This window comes from Eurytemora carolleeae, unplaced genomic scaffold (genome assembly GCF_000591075.1).
Source record: "Eurytemora carolleeae unplaced genomic scaffold, Eaff_2.0 scaffold118, whole genome shotgun sequence".
Taxonomy (NCBI): Eukaryota; Metazoa; Arthropoda; class Copepoda; order Calanoida; family Temoridae; genus Eurytemora; species Eurytemora carolleeae.
This window is the reverse complement of record NW_019396343.1, coordinates 273,129-290,726: the sequence shown is the minus strand read 5'-3', so window position 1 is coordinate 290,726 and position 17,598 is coordinate 273,129. Positions and strand designations below refer to the sequence as shown.

General features: G+C 34.4%; 1 protein-coding gene across 9 annotated transcripts in view; it reads left to right on the top strand.

Moving 5' to 3' along the window:
* The window catches only part of LOC111701328 (teneurin-m), an 81,863-nt gene extending 65,734 nt beyond the window's left edge, over nt 1-16,129 (top strand). For 4 of the 9 annotated variants that reach the window (XM_023472571.1, XM_023472572.1, XM_023472569.1 and 1 more), the window contains 8 exons: nt 2,406-2,594; nt 2,795-3,080; nt 3,787-3,874; nt 4,725-4,840; nt 6,068-6,450; nt 7,448-7,594; nt 10,242-10,348; nt 10,897-15,996. In XM_023472571.1, coding sequence (XP_023328339.1) covers nt 2,406-2,594; nt 2,795-3,080; nt 3,787-3,874; nt 4,725-4,840; nt 6,068-6,450; nt 7,448-7,594; nt 10,242-10,348; nt 10,897-15,137 — 5,557 coding nt within the window. In that variant the 3' untranslated portion in view covers nt 15,138-15,996. Of the gene's footprint in view, nt 1-2,405; nt 2,595-2,794; nt 3,081-3,786; nt 3,875-4,724; nt 4,841-6,067; nt 6,451-7,447; nt 7,595-10,241; nt 10,349-10,896; nt 15,997-16,018 lie in introns of those variants that run through there. The other 5 variants (XR_002765181.1, XR_002765180.1, XR_002765179.1 and 2 more) reach the window with 5 other exon arrangements.
* The last annotated feature ends 1,469 nt before the right edge of the window (nt 16,130-17,598 follow it).

Below are 17,598 nucleotides of genomic sequence, written 5' to 3'. Positions count from 1 at the left end.
CTTTAAACTATGAATTATTCAAAATAAAATATAGTTCTAGGTAAGTAATCAGTTCCTTTGCATGAATTGCATAAACTATTTATTAAACAGCTGAAAATAACATAAAAATGTTGGATTCTGTTTGGTTTTATGTAAACAAAAAAATTCAAAAATGTTTAATTTCATGCAACCCAAACCTGCTGTATCATTCAGTAGCGTTCTATATCAAAGCAGGGGTGTATTTACTAAAATGGGATAGAAATTAAATTTAAAGCATTTTTGCAGATTTAACTTTATTAAAGGGCTCCTTAAAAATCGGATAAATTATATTGTCACAAAAGAAAATTGAAATAATTCTGAATGTTTTATAAACACCCCTGTATTCATGATAGATGCATAATTAGAATTTGAAAACGCCTCAGAAGACAGGCGAACCAGTCTCTCTTATTCTTTATTCTGCACCCACATTATTAAACTTTGCACTACATATACACATTTTTTATTCAACTGTAGTTTATTCCTTGCAGGATAAAATATCTGCAAATCCTTCCGCCTTCCTTATAAAGCTTAATAACGCTTTCAAATTACAATTATCATTAAAGATTTAATTTGAAAACAAAATCATCATATAAAAATTCTGTCTTATTAGCCACAAGCTTGTTTATCACTTTTCCTCTGCAAATACCACTACCGAGTGCAAATTCGACCAGACAGAGTTGAAAACATATTCTGCAAAGTCGGTTAGGCAGGAAAAAATTCTTTCTCGAAAATCTAATTTTTGTGCGAAACTTTGTTCTCATCTCGGGAATTATATTTGCAAGTTCTCCCATAAAGGTTGAAAAACAACATTTTTCATATTCACACAAATACATTTTATTTACTTCAAGGCCTTTTTATAGTCAATAAACTTCATACAACACCCTGCTACAAAGAATTCTAATTTTATCAATAAATTTATGATATTGAAAAAGTAAATGGAGACCCCGCTTTTATAAAATAGACATTTATCATCTTAAAATAATTAAGTCTTTAATAAAAATTCCTTTGTGGAGATCACCCAGGCCCCTTTCCATCTGTTTCCTAGCCCCCCCCCCCCCTTCCATGTTTCTGGCTAGAGTAGGGCTTAAGCTTGTAATGGAAAGTTATTAGTTTGAAATTAATACAAAGAGTTTAATTTCAGCATTTCAAATTCCATTTAACCTTAGAAATGGGCATTATTCAACTCAATTCAAGGAAGCGGTTTTATTAGAGGATATAGGGGTGCGTTCAATATAGAGTAAATAGATCTTGAATTTGGGCTCGGGCAGAAAGAAGGGATAAAAGGCGTTAAATTTCGAGCAATCAGAGATAGATTTAGGAGAAAGAAAAAATTTAATTAAAAAAATCTGAGCCGAATTGAGGGAAATCAGAGGTTTATTATGAGAAATCAGAGCTAAAAAAGATGAGAAATCAGAATAATCAGAAATCAGAAATCAGAGTAAGAGAAATAAAAGCTAAATTAAGAGAAATCAGAGATAGCCGTAGGAAACTCAGATACAAAGTTAGAGAGATTAAAAATGAATTACCTATTGAAAACGAGTTCAATTGAATGATAACTTAATAAGATGACCGGAAAACAAAGATTACAATTGACAGCAACGTGATAGAAAATGAATGGCGAGGGTGGGTGAAGTAAATAAAGGGAGTTTACAGCTGCAGTGTACAGTGTACAGGGATTTTAGCATGTTCTTTTCTTCTCAAACTTTAACTTGGTTTTGTGGTTAAACATCTTTACAAATTCTTAATTAGATTTTCCGCTGGAAACTTTTCTTCCTGGTTTTTTCTAAAGATGGGATATAGTTAGGTAGAGGCCGAGAAAGGTTATGGGGGGGGGGGGATAATGAAGGATAGCTAGGTATATTCTGAATACTCTCTGGGCGACGAGACGAGGCTGAAATTTCTTGAATTGCATGCTCAAGTTGACACAACTTTTTTATTAGACTTTTCCAAATTCCAGGTAGTAGTGTCAAGTATGCGGAATTTATTCATAAACTTTGGTTGTGCTGTAAAGCTCGCATGAAGCAGATCTAGGATATTTGATTCAACTGTTCACTGTAGAGTGTTGGGGCTTTATTCAAGAGAATTTTATAATACTTCATGCATGTTGAACCAAAATCTCCCATCTGTAATATATTGGATGAGTTTTTATATATTCACACGATCCAATATATTCTCTTTTTATGTAAATGGAGGTCAATATAATTCTGTTCTTGCACTAGAAAATTTTATTTATTTGTATATAAACCAGTTTTATGATAAACAGAATTATATATTCACATCCAAATTAATTTGAGCATGTCGCCTCTTTGCACTCGCTTTATTCAGTAACTTATTTATATTCTTGCCTACCCCATCTAGCGGACAAGTTTTAACTTTGAAACTTTTAGTCGGGCTGCTGTAGTGCGCGGTCAGGTGATTACGCCAAGTGGAATGGGACTGATAGGGGTTCGAGTTTCGACGAACGGAGTCAACGAAGGGTTTACAATGACGAGAGACGATGGATGGTTTGATCTGATGGTGAATGGTGGAGGACCTGTCATGCTCCAGTTTGGAAGGAATCCTTACTCACCACTTAGGTCGGAAAAAAGTTAATATTTTAAAATAAAATAAAATCAATTAAAAATCATTAAAGTTCATTTACTGCTAAAGGGGGCCAAGAACGCATTTTATAAAGGATGTGGGTGAGGGGGTAGATATGAAACATACAATTTTTGAACTTCTATTTGGTTGCCAAGAATGTTATTTTTGAAGAAAATCAATTTTATGATCTGTCTAGGTTATCCCTGTATGTACCCTGGAATGAAGTAATGGTTCTAAGCCCTGTAAAACTGACACGGCGTGAGGTTCATGTACAACTACCAGAGCTGTACAATCCCATCCCTACCTGTACACAACACGATTACAACAAGATGCAGCCGATTGTCCAGACCTCCTGGCACTCCTACACCAGGGGCGGGTCCGGGACAGGGGCGGGGATACTCTCGGAGTCCAGGGTTCTCCGGGAGTCCCTGGAGATACCTGGATCCAATATCAACCTTGTATACACATCTAGCAGAGCAAAGGAACAATGTTCAGTCAGATCTCTAGTAATAAAATTACTACATTTGAATAAATGTTTAAATCAAACAAAAAAAAATACTTAATTATTAATATTCAATTTCATTTGGTAAAAAAATTGAAAAAAGTAAAAAAAAATTCATTGTTTAAATATGATTTATACTGATCCGCTTAAAAGTAAATTTTATCCTGATATTACCTTAAATTAATTGGGTACTTATTCTTATCTGAAACAAAACCTTAATCTTTCTAGTAAAACTATTCAAACAATTTTACTAATAAATTTTAGACCTGGGAGTAATTGATTAATTAATTAAATGTCTAATGTAGAATAATTAAAGGAAAATTATTAATTTCTTGTGTACGGAATAGTAATTTCCAGTTGTCCATATTAAATAAAGTTTGAAGCAGATAATAGGAGCATAAAGGATATTAGAATAGGTTTAGTTTACATCTAGATAGTAGATGTATGGTTTATTGCTCGGAAACTTCATACAACAAGGGTTGGGGGGGGGGGTCATTTTCTCCTGTTTATTCGTTTATTCGGGGTGGAAATTTCATGAGTATTTTTTATTATGTTTTGTTTTTTCATTAAGAATGAAGAATGATAATAATGGTTTATTGATACGTATTTTGTCTAGAGAAATATTCAAGGACTAAATAATAAATATTTTAATTAAGACAAAGATGAATATTGTTTATTGTTACCAGGGATACTATTCAATAATCCAGCTCCAGCTGACCCCTCAGATACTACCTGATGGTCTGACTAGAATACATCTTATCATCAGTATTGAAGGTAAACTCACATCTATCTATCTATCCATTAATCTATCTTCTATCTATGTTTAAGGTTCAAGTTGTATCCATTGTTTGTAAATTTCTCCGGTTTATCATATTTTAAATTAATTAAATTCTCTCTTCCTTTTAATATCCATTTATCTATCTTTTAATTGATTTATCCGTCCTCCATTATATCCTTGTGTTTGGTTCTATCTCCACTCCCCCCTGAATCAACCTTTCTAATTTGTTACTGTTTTTCATATCTGTTGGCAGCTTGTTTGATAAATGTTTAAAATAGAAATCAATTATCTTTTCTAGGCAAAGGAACATTTCATTTTTAATAATTTTCCGATATTTTTTGATTTCCATAACTTAAAATTTTTTTAACAACTATTTATTATTATTTGTGCTTTTACTATGTTGAATATACTTATATCTATCCGTCTATCTATCTAAGTTAATAATGCGAATATATTGGCACGTGTATCTATAAATATAAATATCTGTCTTAATCAAGCCAGTTATATGGACGTATATATACATATTATGCATTTATAGCTTACTTACTTTCATACATAGGTATTATAAGCAAACCCGTTGCTATCTATCTATCTATCAATTGTAGGTGAATGATATCATAAATTTTTTTTTAAATTTCAGTCTTCAGCTAGTAATATGGACCTTAAACACTCAATTGTATTTTGTCTTATTTATCTATCTATTCATTCCTTCATTCATTCAGTAATCAATACATTCATCATCCATTCATCCATCCATCATCCATTCTACCCATTTATAACAACTTTATGCATATATCTTTGATCTATCCCATTCATCTATTTGCATGTACATGATTTTGTACCTAGGTGTACAAGAGGATAAGCTGTTTGAGGCTGATCCTAACCTGCAGTACACTTACGCCTGGGATAGGCTAAACGTGTACAGGCAGAGGGTTTATGGAGTCACTACAGCAAACATAAAGGTAAACAAACAAACAAAATTTTTTTTAATGTGATTTAAAAAAATACAAAATATATGGCAAAAATGTCATACAAAAGCGTAAAAGAAACAAACAAATTCTTATGCAAACAAACAAAACGCAAAAATTAACAAACACTTAAATCAGTAAAACTCAATATATTCAAAGAAAGAAGAATATTTGATATCCTAATATTGCTCTGAATTTATAAAACTATTCCGTATATCTATTGTCTATTGTTCCTTAATTAAAGTAAATTTAGTTTGATTTTTACAATCTTTCCAAAAAAAATATCTATCTATCTGTATTTCTATCTGTATAATTGAAGTATGCATAATGCCTGAATTTGTATGCAGGGAGTAGTTGGGATAATGACCCTGTACTTTATTTTCAATATTTTATGGGGTCATGTATCTTTGTATGTATATTGTATCTTACATACTTTATATTTTAATTTTTTCTCTTAATAGTCATTTCTCCTGTTTTCTTCTTATGTTTTTTGATGTATCTTTTTTTGGTTTTCGGTTTTATTACCATTTTTTTACTTAATATTATTTCCATTTTCTGCCTGTAAATCCCACTAAATAGTCCTTTTCCTATTTCCCTGTCTGTCTATATATTTTCTAAAATATCTCAAGATTTCAATTTCCGTGCGGTGTGAAATAGTGGCCATTTTCCTAGGCTCTTTTTCTTTTATCGAAATGAAGTGGGGAGTCGTACAAATGTGTTTTCTTCAGTTGTTTAAGAAATCCGCAAAATAAAAAGTATATTTTATTGTATGTACCCGAATGCATAAACTGTACATTTATTTTAAAAGTAAAAATCCTACTTTTAAGCTTCACAATATTTGATTTATAATTTTTTAATTAGATATATAATTTCAAGATTTATTAAACCTGCGTTAATAAAGATTAAACTTTAATAAACCTTTATTACCAAGATTAGTATTACGAAGCTTAATTTGTTTATGCTGCACCATTTTCTTGTACTCCCCCCNCCCCCCCTTTCTTCCTTTCATTATGCATTAATTCTTGGGATTGCACAGACTTGTTTTCCAGTTATAAAATATCTAATTCTTTTTATACTTCAAAACATCATGATAATGCTGAAGTTTTAATTTAACTAATAATTTGACGTTTGGAATAAAGTAACTTTAATCGATTAAAGGAGCTGATTACATGTATAAATTTCTTCATTTTTTAATCTTTCAACCTATAACCTTTTATCTAGGTTGGATATGAGTATAGTAGCTGTGACCTGGTCTGGATAGCACTGACCACCAAGGTTGGAGGACATGACATGGTTCTATCAGATATTGGAACCTGGAACCTGAATGTACACCACAAGTACAACTATCACGAAGGTATCCTGCAGAAAGGAGATGGAACCAACATTTACTTGAAGTATACTCCCCTTGTCGTCACTAATTACATGGGAACCGGTCAACCTAGGGATGTCGACTGCTCTAACTGCAACGGACCCGTTGCCGGAAAAGCTCTCCTGTCGCCGAAATCGATCGCTGCCGGTCCCGATGGTTCTGTGTTTATCGTCGATCATAGTTTGGTTCGACGAATTAGTCCCGAGGGAGAGGTGACAACACTCCTCCAGCTAAAGTAAGTAAATAAATAAACTATTAAAACACAAATGAATAGTAAAAAATCAATAATAAATAAACAGTAGGAATACACCAAAAACAAACATGTATCTAACAGAAGAGGGGGGAATGTAAGTTTGGATAATGGTCTCACATTTTTATCCCATAATGGGTTCAATCAAACTTTTTAAAAATGATGTAACTATAAAATCATCTCTCAGTCGTTACACCCCACCTCTTACATCCTCAGAATTTAAACAAGAAGGGAAACTTTTTACTGGTAGATTGTATCCCCCTCCACACCCCTTCCTTACAATATATATATATAGATAGATATATAGATAAATGTATATACACTCGTTTAGTTAATCAAATATCCATTCTCCTCTCTCCTACATTAGACCCAACCTAGGATCTTGAGACTCCATCTCTCAAGGATCTTCAATTTGTCAGGGCTTTGACCCTCCCATTGTCTGATTGTTTGTGACCGTGAGTCTAGGTGTTAGTCTGTTTCTTAATTTGTATGTAAATCTATCACGACTATGTATATTCATGAAATATTTATTTGAACAGTTATAATCAGAATATTAATTAATTATTATTAATAAATGTTTTCAGCCTCAATACTAATGAGAAATGTTAATATCTGATTGTTCCTTATAATTGATTAAGCTCAAAATGTCTTTAGTTTAATTAATCCTCATTAATTAAATAAGTATCACAATCAAAATCAAAAACGTTTATTAAATAATTCTTTATTAAAATTTTAAAAAAATGATAGAGAGATAGAAATAATTTCTTAAATGAAAGGAACCTTAACCTTTAATTTTCAAATCCTTATACCTTTGCAACCTTTTTATGTAAACCTTTCATATTTAAACTTTGTCTGTTTAATCTAGAAGAATTCATAGTTTGAAATATCAAAAATCTACGATCATAGATTTAAGGATTAGAAAATTAGAGTTTGAGTTGAGTTAATCAGTTCCTTTGTTTAATAACATAATAACTTGTTTTAGTACAACCCGGACTGGATACAGAAACCATCTTGCACACCGTACATACACCCAGGAGTTGGAACACAGACAGACACTGTACATAGCTGTACCAGACCTGTACATAATCATCAAGCTGAAGAGTGTAGAGAAACCTGGAAATGTAGAGAGGTAAGATATCATATTTATTGGAGACTATTTGAGTAAATTCAACAATACATTCATTCTTATATTCTTAAATTTTATCCTTCTATATTGATTTTACTTCTGTCCGCCATTTATACTTATATCCATTTATTTACTCATCTATTTATTCATCCATCTTTTTATTCTTCTATCCATCTCTTCATCCTTTTAACCATCTATTTATCCTTCTATATTGATTTTACTTCTATCCGCCATTTATACTTATATCCATTTATTTACTCATCTATTTATTCATCCATCTTTTTATTCTTCTATCCATCTCTTCATCCTTTTAACCATTTATTTATCCTTCTATAAAACTATACATTCTTCTGTTAATCTATTCATCTATATATCTATCATCTATCATCTATTTATCATCTATCTATCTATCTATCATCTATCTATCTATCATCTATCTATCTATATATCATCTATCATCTATCTATCTATCTATCTATCATCTATCTATCTATCATCTATCTATCAATCATTATCTATCTATCATCTATCCATCTATTCATCCTCTCAACCAGATATTTTATATCCTTATACCCTTTTATTAAATAATTTTCTAAACACTTTACTATTTTTTCGTACTAGATATTTATGAGTAAGTGGGGGGGGGGGTTGACAGGAGAAGAGTAATATCCAGGGGGGGGGGGCATCTCTTCAATTCATCCAATACATATGTAGAATTCCATCCAATTCCGTGCATTCCTACCACGTAATTAATTAACATTTAATTATCAGTGCATCTAATTAAGTGTAATTAAACACAATCATTGAATAAATGGATGAATACAAGGCAGAGTTTTGTAAAAGAAAAAAAACTTTATTTTTATTCAACAAAATAAACTAACAAAATTATGTATTGTCAAAAAATAAAAATATAGTTTGAATATTGTATGATACGAATTTGATTGGTTGCTCTTTTCAGATTCAGGATACAAACATCTTTTTATTTTTAACAGGAAGGGGAATACAAATTTTTCTTTTCTAAAAGTTAAAAATCCCAGATTGTAAATCCAGCTGCAACCACTACCCATCCATCCCATCGGAAACGAGGGGGAATATAAATAATCCTTCCCTTTCAGACTCCCCCCCCCCTCTAAACTTTTCCCCCTCGTTTTGTCCGTAAGGGCAGAAGTCAACTGTTGGGACATTTTTCTAAGAATTTTCACAGATAAATAGTTGAGGGAACTTGGGAAATATTATTTTCAGACTTTTCACATCCGAGCATTTTCTGTCTCTTAGCTTGTTTGTCAGCATATTAAATACAAGAAAATGACAAAATGATCTTCAAACTTAATATTTATATATAAAATAATAAAAAAAAAAAAACATTTTATATATGATAATACTTGAGTAAGCATCTTTTAAAAGGGATCTTTATTTCATTAAAAACAAAAATTTAGAAATATAGGATAATGGAAGGCATTTTAAAAATGTGAATAGTTGAGTGAGCATTTTATTTTTATTGTTTGAACGCGGCATCTCGGAGAGAAATTTCGTATTTTATTAAAAATTCTTCAGAATTTGTATTGTTTATAAAATATTTCAGGGAATTTTAACAATATTTATGCTTCCAGCATTTTCCATAAAGTTTAAAGGAGATTAAATGTCACAGATTAGTTTAGATAAAAGTTTATTTTGGCTTTAAAGGAGTTGAGTTTTTGCCACAAACTCAATTTTCTAGTTCAGATTTCTTTGCAACCTGATGGCGTAAACCTTTGATATTTAAAACACATCTAAGAATCTCACCGCTCAAAGATGTGCCTGAGGGCTTCCCTTTTGTCAAATGAGCGAACAATCCATTTACTTTAATTTTATTTTTATCCAATCTTATCTTTTATTGTCCAGCCATGAATGTTCCCCCTCAATTCTTCCTTCCAGTGTAGTTTCCCTAACTCATTATACTTCTATTATTTTATTTTATGATTTTAGAACTAAAATTTTCCAAGGAATAGTTCTATTCTTCTCCTATTCTTATCTCACCCTCTACACTTTACACTCTCAAACTTTTCCACATCTATAATCTTACAGTTCTTTCATCTTTCCCAGTATTATTCTTTCCTTTATTTCTTTTTCTTTCCCGGTGTTATTCTTCTCTCTCTTTTCCCCCAGTATTGTCTTTCTATTCACCCTCTATCTAGCCCAGTATTATTCTTTATTTATTTATTTTTCTTTCCCAGTATGATTCTTCCTTTTCTTTTATCTTTCCCAGTATTATTCTTCTTTAATTTATTTTTCTTCCCCAGTATTATTCTTTTTTTTTTATCTTTCCCAGTATTATTCTTATTTTTTGTTTTATCTTTTCCAGTATTATTCTTACTTTTCTTTTATCCTTCCTAGTATTATTCTTCCTTTTCTTTTATCCTTTCGGTTTCCTTGTTTTTCGTCAATCCTTTCTTAATGTCCATCTATTTTTCATCTCTCCTCATCTATTTTTGTTTCTCCTCACTAATCTGTCCTTTCTCTTGATCTATCCTTTCTTTTCTTCATCTATACTTTCTTTCTTCTCTGCCTTTACTTTCTAATCTAGATCTCTTAGTTAACAGTCTTTATATATATAATTTCTTCTTACATATTATTTTTGTTATCTGTCTTATATGTCTATTTGTCTATCCAGGAACTGGTCTCCTGCTATTGGATCTGGTGAACGTTGTCTACCTGGAGATGTAGGAGAGTGTGGAGATGGTGGGAAGGCAGAACTAGCTAAACTATCCTATCCTAAAGGTTCATTTTTAACTAAATTCAATCCATGCAAACTCAAATTCTTAATGGGCAATTCTGTAGTATTTTTCTCTAGTATTTTAGTTCTATCATGTCATATTGTTTTCCCTATTGTGTCGGCCATTGCAGTTTGGAAGGAAATATCCTGTGCTTGTGTTAGATAATGCACTTTTTTATGTTTATTTGTCGTTTTTATTAGATTTTACATTTCAAAATTGAAAAATAGTTCTGCAGTTTATATGTTTTTTGGAATTTGCTGTTGTTAAATAGTTTGGCCTACTTGTTACATTTGTTGATCGCTGCTGCCCCCCCCCCCTCCCTATTTTTGTTGTTGTTGTGTTGTTGTGATGTGTATGTTAAAGTTGTGTTGTGTATAACTCTTGTAATATCCCAGAGGTAGAAAATCTAATTTTCTTCCTTCAGTCCTTCCTCTCTCATCTTGTATCAAATTCAGTTTGAATTAAACCTTTTGATTTATAAATTCATCTTGCTTTCCAGTTTCTAGAAAATATATTTTTATTCCTTTTTCTAACAAGTAATATGTTGTTCAGGAATTGCTGTTGGACCAGATGGCCGAGTGTATATAGCAGACGGGAACAATATCCGGGTAGTGGATGAGTTTGGTATAATCTCTACCTTGGTGGGACACCAGAACCATCGGTCAACCTGGAAACCTCTGCCCTGCTCCGGAGCCGTTCCCCTAGCTGACGTCCAGCTCAACTGGCCGACAGATCTAGCGATTAATCCTCTGGACGGAACCCTCCATTTTATTGATGATAGTATGGTACTGAGTCTAACTAAGGATGGAAGGGTTCAGATAGCTGCGGGTCGACCTCTACACTGCCATCCTAGTCAGTATCAGGAGGATTCTCCACAAAGTTCTGCTCTTATTGAACCTCAATCCATCAGTTTCAGTCCTAGGGGAGAGCTTTATATAGCAGAGAGCGATTCTCAGAGGATAAATCGCGTGAGGAGAGTTGCGCAGAATAAAATTGAAACGATTGGTGGAAAAAATTCTAATTGTAATTGCCGAGATTCTAACTGCAAGTGCTTTGATCCTGACTCTCATCTTGCGGCTTCCACAAGATTTAGTGCTATAAGTTCTATTGCAGTTAGTCCTGATGGGAAGCTTTATATTGCAGATCAAGGAAACTTCAGGATTAGAACTGTTGCATCCCACATGCCAACTAACGAGGAGGAGGAGGTCTTCGAGGTTCCAGACCCAGACAGTCAGGAGCTCTATGTGTTCAACAGGTTTGGTCAGCATATTCTGACCAAGGACCTTCTCACAAAATCTCTGATCTACAGTATGGAGTACAGTCAGACTACGTCTACGGGTAAGCTGGTGACTATAGCGGACTCTAGCGGCAGAAAACTAACTATTCTACGGGATTACAGTGGACAGGTGACTGCACTACAAACATCCAATGGGCAAAAGCATGCAGTTAAGGTGAATAGAATGGGATACTTGGAAGCATTTGATACACCTGAAGGTTACAGTGCAGAGTTCCATTATGTCTCCACCACTGGGTTACTGCAGAGCAAACTAGACAGTCAAAACTATGGATATATGTTTAAATACGACCAATATGGACGTTTGATACAGAGTGTTTCCCCCTCAGGAGAGATAACTTTCCTTACATTTAATTTAACTTCTCATGGTGGAAACATTCAGGTCGGTGAAACTGTTCTAAATGTCAATGATAACAAAGTTATTGAGCTCTCTCTGGACGGATTAAGGAGAAAGGAAACCTCAATTCTCTCTGATAAATCAGTTGAGGTTAAGAATGGGGAGCGAAAACTAACCCTCGCAACTATAACCCACCCGGTTATCAGTCACAGTCATCCCATCATTGGAGACAGCTATCCTATGATCGGAGAAATGCGGGTAGAGTCGGGTTCAAATCTCATTAGTAAGATTGATTGGGAATTGAGTCTGCAGACAAGTGGACATGACAAGCAACTACTCGGTATCAATAAGAAACTCAGAGTTAATGGAGAAAACCTGCTTCTTGTTGCATATGACAAGCTGCAGAGAAGAGAGATGCTCTACCTTCCTGACAAAACAGAACTTCTGGAGATAAAATATGATGAGAATTCTCGGCCCATCACCTGGGCCGCCCCGTCCCTCGGTCACGGTGGCTGGGCAACTGTATCCCAGAGGTATGACAGGTTTGGACACTTGGAACACTGGCAGAGAGGGGAAATCCAGGAAAATTATTCATACGACAAAAACGGACGTCTGGCCACAGTGATCCGGGGTAATGGAACCGTTCTATCATATGAATACAAAGATCGGGAGACAATACCATTTAAAGTTAGAACAGGGAATGGAGCAACTTTTCTCATAGATTATGAGGGTAAATCTGGTGCAGTAAAATCCATAACAACACCCCGAGGACATATTCACAGTTGGAATATTCTCCCCGATATCGGAAGTATCCGCTGGAGCTATATTGCTCCCTGGAGCACACAACCCTATTCAGTAATTTTCAATGTTCGCGGATTTCTCCAATCTGTGAAGTATCCCGGAAATGAGCAGGTTTCCTACATCTATACAAACTCAGGAGAGCTCCAAAGTATATTTGCTGGACAAACGGAGATTGAGTTTACTCAGGAACCAGAATCAGGACTCATTGAATCCATTTTCATCAGTCAGACAAACCTGGATATTCGTGAAAAAAGAAAATATCACAGTGAATGGTTGAAGGAGCAGAAACTAAGGTTTGTTGGCAGTGTAGATTTTGAGAATGCTGTTATCAAGTATCAGTGGGACGGAACAGGACGCCCCGCTAAGGTCAGCTTCTCTTCCGGTTCCAAGAGAGAAAGAGCAGCTCCAGAGTGTACCTGGAGCTATGATCAGAATGTTGGAACCCTCCAGGCTGTTGACAGTTTCCAGATTAGAAAATCTGGTTTCAATAGAACAGAGATTCAGGACCTGAATGGAAACTTTATGAAAATCACGGAGCTGGATGGATATGGAAATATTAAGAGGATACTCTACAAAGTGAAGAGGCAACAAATATTTGGATTTGAGTTCGAGTACAATAATGAAAACCTGCTCCATCATTCTTCCATCATTGATGAGAACGGTAGAACGGAAAAGGTTAGCTATTCCTACACAGTGGACCAACAGCTGGATAAATCCTGGGGAAATACCAACTATGATTGTGATTACGATGAGAATGGTAATATGATAATGCACAGCAAGGATGCAAGGAGAGATACTATTATCTATGGACCAGGAGACAGGATAGAGAGCTGTGGAAGCATGAAGATTGTTTATGATACGAGTGGATTTGTGACGGCCATAGACAATGAGAGGTTCCTCTTCAACGCTCTCGGACAACTTACTGAATACATCAATGAGAATGAAATCAAGGTTCGACACTACTATGATCATCTGAACCGTCTGGTTGGTTGGACGGATTCTGCAGGGGGTAGCTCACAATACTTCTACACCAACCCTCTCCATCCATATCAGATTACTTACATCAACAATAAGAACGAAAATACTCAGAAACTAACATATGATAATAACGGACATTTGATTCAGATTGAGAGCACTGACAAGATTAATTATGTTGCTTGTGATCAATTTGGGTCTCCAGTCCTTGTCTTCCAGCCAAATGGAAATGTAATAAAGAGACTAAAATACTCTCCCTTCGGGGCGGTGACGGATGATAGTAATTCCAATATATTCATTCCTATTGGTTTCCAAGGTAGGATTGCAAGCAAACATGGTAAATTTCTGCTGGAAAAAGGACGGGTTTACAGCAGTAGAATAATCCAGTGGTTGAACCCGGACTGGTCTAACATGTTGAACAAGATCATGACTCCGTCAGATTTGTTTATCTACAGATTCAAGAATAACAATCCCAACAGGCCAGACGTAGGAACTGAGTATTTGACCAGCATGTCTAGCTGGGCCAAACTTTACGGATTTGATGTTGAGAAAATATTTCACGCTGCTAAATCTAGAGTAGAGACTCAACCTGAACCCTTCCATCAGCTTACCCTCACCTCGCTCTTCCCAGCTCACAAAATCATATCGGAGACGGATTCTCTAGTTGATAATGCTTTAGCTCATCTTCAAGATCTCTGCTTTATCCACCCAGTTCCTGAAGTTGTTAACACAAGGCGGGTAGAACTAATTCCTAAATTCTTCAGTTCTCCTCCAAACTTTGGACGGGGTTTCCTCCTCTCCGTGATCAACTCCGATACAGCTCTGGTAAACCCTGTTGAGGTTCAGAACAGTGTAGTTCAGAAGATATTTGAGTCGGTTCTTAATAACTCTATATACCTGGATACTAGCTTCACAGACTCCAGTAAGTCAGTTTACTACTTTGTAAAGCCTAACTTAAACCGGTTTTCTCTTGACAGTGACACTGTCCGCCGTTTAGCAGGAGAATTCACGGTCTCACACAAAGAAATTGACATCGGAAAAGAACTTAGCATTGTAAACGACAAGTTCGAAGTCCGAGTTCTCTATGGAAATCTGCCAACAGTATACAGAGCAGAGCTCCTGAAAACCTTCTCAGGTTTAGCGATCAACAAGGCCTGGATTCGGGAGAAGGAGATCATCAAACGTGGTTTCTCCGGTACCGGAGATTGGAGCCCGTCCGAGATTGCCGAATTACTCAGATCCGGTATGGTTCGAGGATTCGAGGTCACAGAAATACAATCTATTGACAAGTTTCCATTCCTAGCTCTTGACCCAACCAATCGCGAGTTTAATAAATTCGGCCAACGAGGCCGAAAGAATCGTCACAGACGAAAGCATCAAGATTAGATTTAGAAATTCCCCGAAGTGAGAGAGGAAAGAAACAATAGTGCTACCAAAGTTTTTATACTGTAAACCCTATTTATTATACATGAAGAAGATCGAACACTTTATCTTTACCCCAACTGTGTTTGTGAAGAAAGATTAAAATGGTGGACAACCATGTCCTGTCCTAGTCATATCACAAGACTACATCAAGATTATTTATATATGAAGATTAAAGACGACCCTTCTAGAGGGTCTGCTTGAAAACCCCCGCCATGAAATGAATAGTTGTGCATTTTATTTATGAAATTTTGTGCTTAATAGATACAGGGTGTAGACAACAGTTAGGACAGCTGTTTAAACAGAAAAGTGACGAGCTGTTCCAATTTTATGTAAACAATTGGGACAACTAGTAGATATAGTTGGGACAGCTGTTATTTCTCCCAATACAGTTAATAGATGTTATGTTTCACCTAAACTTTGGTATAGTAAATACTTGTTGTACACTTTTTTAAAATGTTTTTGTTTTCCGGCAACCAATGCAAAATGAAATAGCTTTTAATTGAATGTTGATTACCAGGGAGGGTTAACATTGTAAATCCTATCCTTTAGCTACCATAATCATATATGTTGTTAAAATGTCGTCATAAATGCATTATTTTGCATAAAAACCTGTTTTTCATTTATTCTTTCTCAAATCTACTCTTCTAAGTTGAAAGCACAAAATGTGTTTAAGGTGATCGGATATCTTAAACACCATTTTCATCCGTTTAAAATATTCATTTTAAAAAGCTCAAATTTATACAGTTGATGAATTTGTAATGAAATATCTAGAAAAGAATAAGGTTACTTGTTCAACGTAACCCCCCCCTCCCCCTCCTTANATATAAAGCTGTGATTTAAAGGAAAGATGAAAATCTCAATCAGACGAGTAGATTTCTCAGAGGGCTGTGATACCGTATATTGTAATCATTTAGTCAGGATGTGTAAACGTAATAAATGTAGTAACAACCCAATCACGTCTTTTATTCTTTTATCAGAGTTTTAATTCGATTTTTTTCACGTCTTTTTCATTCATTTTATTCTGATACTAGCTTGGGAACCCTGCTTTACCTGGAAACTAAGTTATCTCTATATAAAAGTAGACCTACCCGTTTAGAACTTTTAAACCATGAACTAAAAACATTCCTTAGGTTCTAACCTAACGGATTTCTCAACCAAATTTGAGGCAACTCGGTAAAGGGGTTCCTGAGTTATGATCATACATGAAAACAAACAAATAGATATTACTATACTACATTTATAGATTCCTATTTTACTTGCTGATGGATACTTTTGTTGTCGCAAAGGAACAAGATTCTGACGATGAACAGATAGACAAGGTATAATCCACGAATCAAAATCGATAATGCAGAAAACTCTTTATTTCCTAAAAAAAATAACGAAATGAATAATGATAAATAATTATTACAGGGTTTACAAATTTATAATGAAAAGATTCTTACGATCTATTTTCCTATTCGTGGGACTATCTGTCGAAAAGTCCGAAGACGCTTTTTATACATTAAAACTTCTGAAAAGATTGACAATTAAATGTTGATGAAAGTCACTAATTCTTTAAATAGAAATGTTTTTGTTTAACTTTGAAATGGTTCACAATTGATAAACGTTTTAACTCCGTCATCGGAGAACAAGGAAGAAAGGCGGGCTGAAATTGTTTGGTTTGGATTCTTGACTCCGAGAGGAGCATTTAAGTTGAAGACGATATTACATGAACTGTGGGGGGGGGGGTCTTAATGTTAATGGTTGACAACTTTACTTTTCATTATTTTGATCCATTCATTGAGCAGAGAAAGATGGATTTGAAGATTCGATACTGAAGAGACAGGAAGATACAGTCTACAAAGATGTCCAGGATGTCCCACGAACCATGAAAGTTTAGAGACTATTTAGAGTTCGTCTTTAATCTTTGACAGCTACAGGGTGTTCCACGGAACATGACAGTTGGTAAATAGTTTAGAATGTCTTTTTCCATATTTTGTTAAGTTGTGTAATACCAAAGACAATTATAAAAATATTATTTTAAAATTAATTTCAAAGTAAAATATACTTGAGTAAAAGATTTTTTAAACGAAATGAACTCCAAACAGCCTTAATATCTAACAGAAGACGACATTCGAAACTATTTACCAACTGTCATGTTCCGTGGGACATCCTGTATCTAAAGTTTTTAAAACTGAAACGACAGTATAAAGACGACATTGATATGGTCTGTCAACCTTAATGTTTGGTAAAAAGTTACAGAAAAACGCTTTTGAGATTTATATTTTTTGGGTCGTTTTTGTTATTGTGTTATCTTTTAAACGCTTCATACTTTATATTTTACTTTAAAGAATGCAAAAAAGCTAGTTTGATTGACAAGGAGAAGTTAAACTTGAATTAGTACAGAGCCCGATTTCTCTATAGAAAGTGGTCGCGTAGTTCA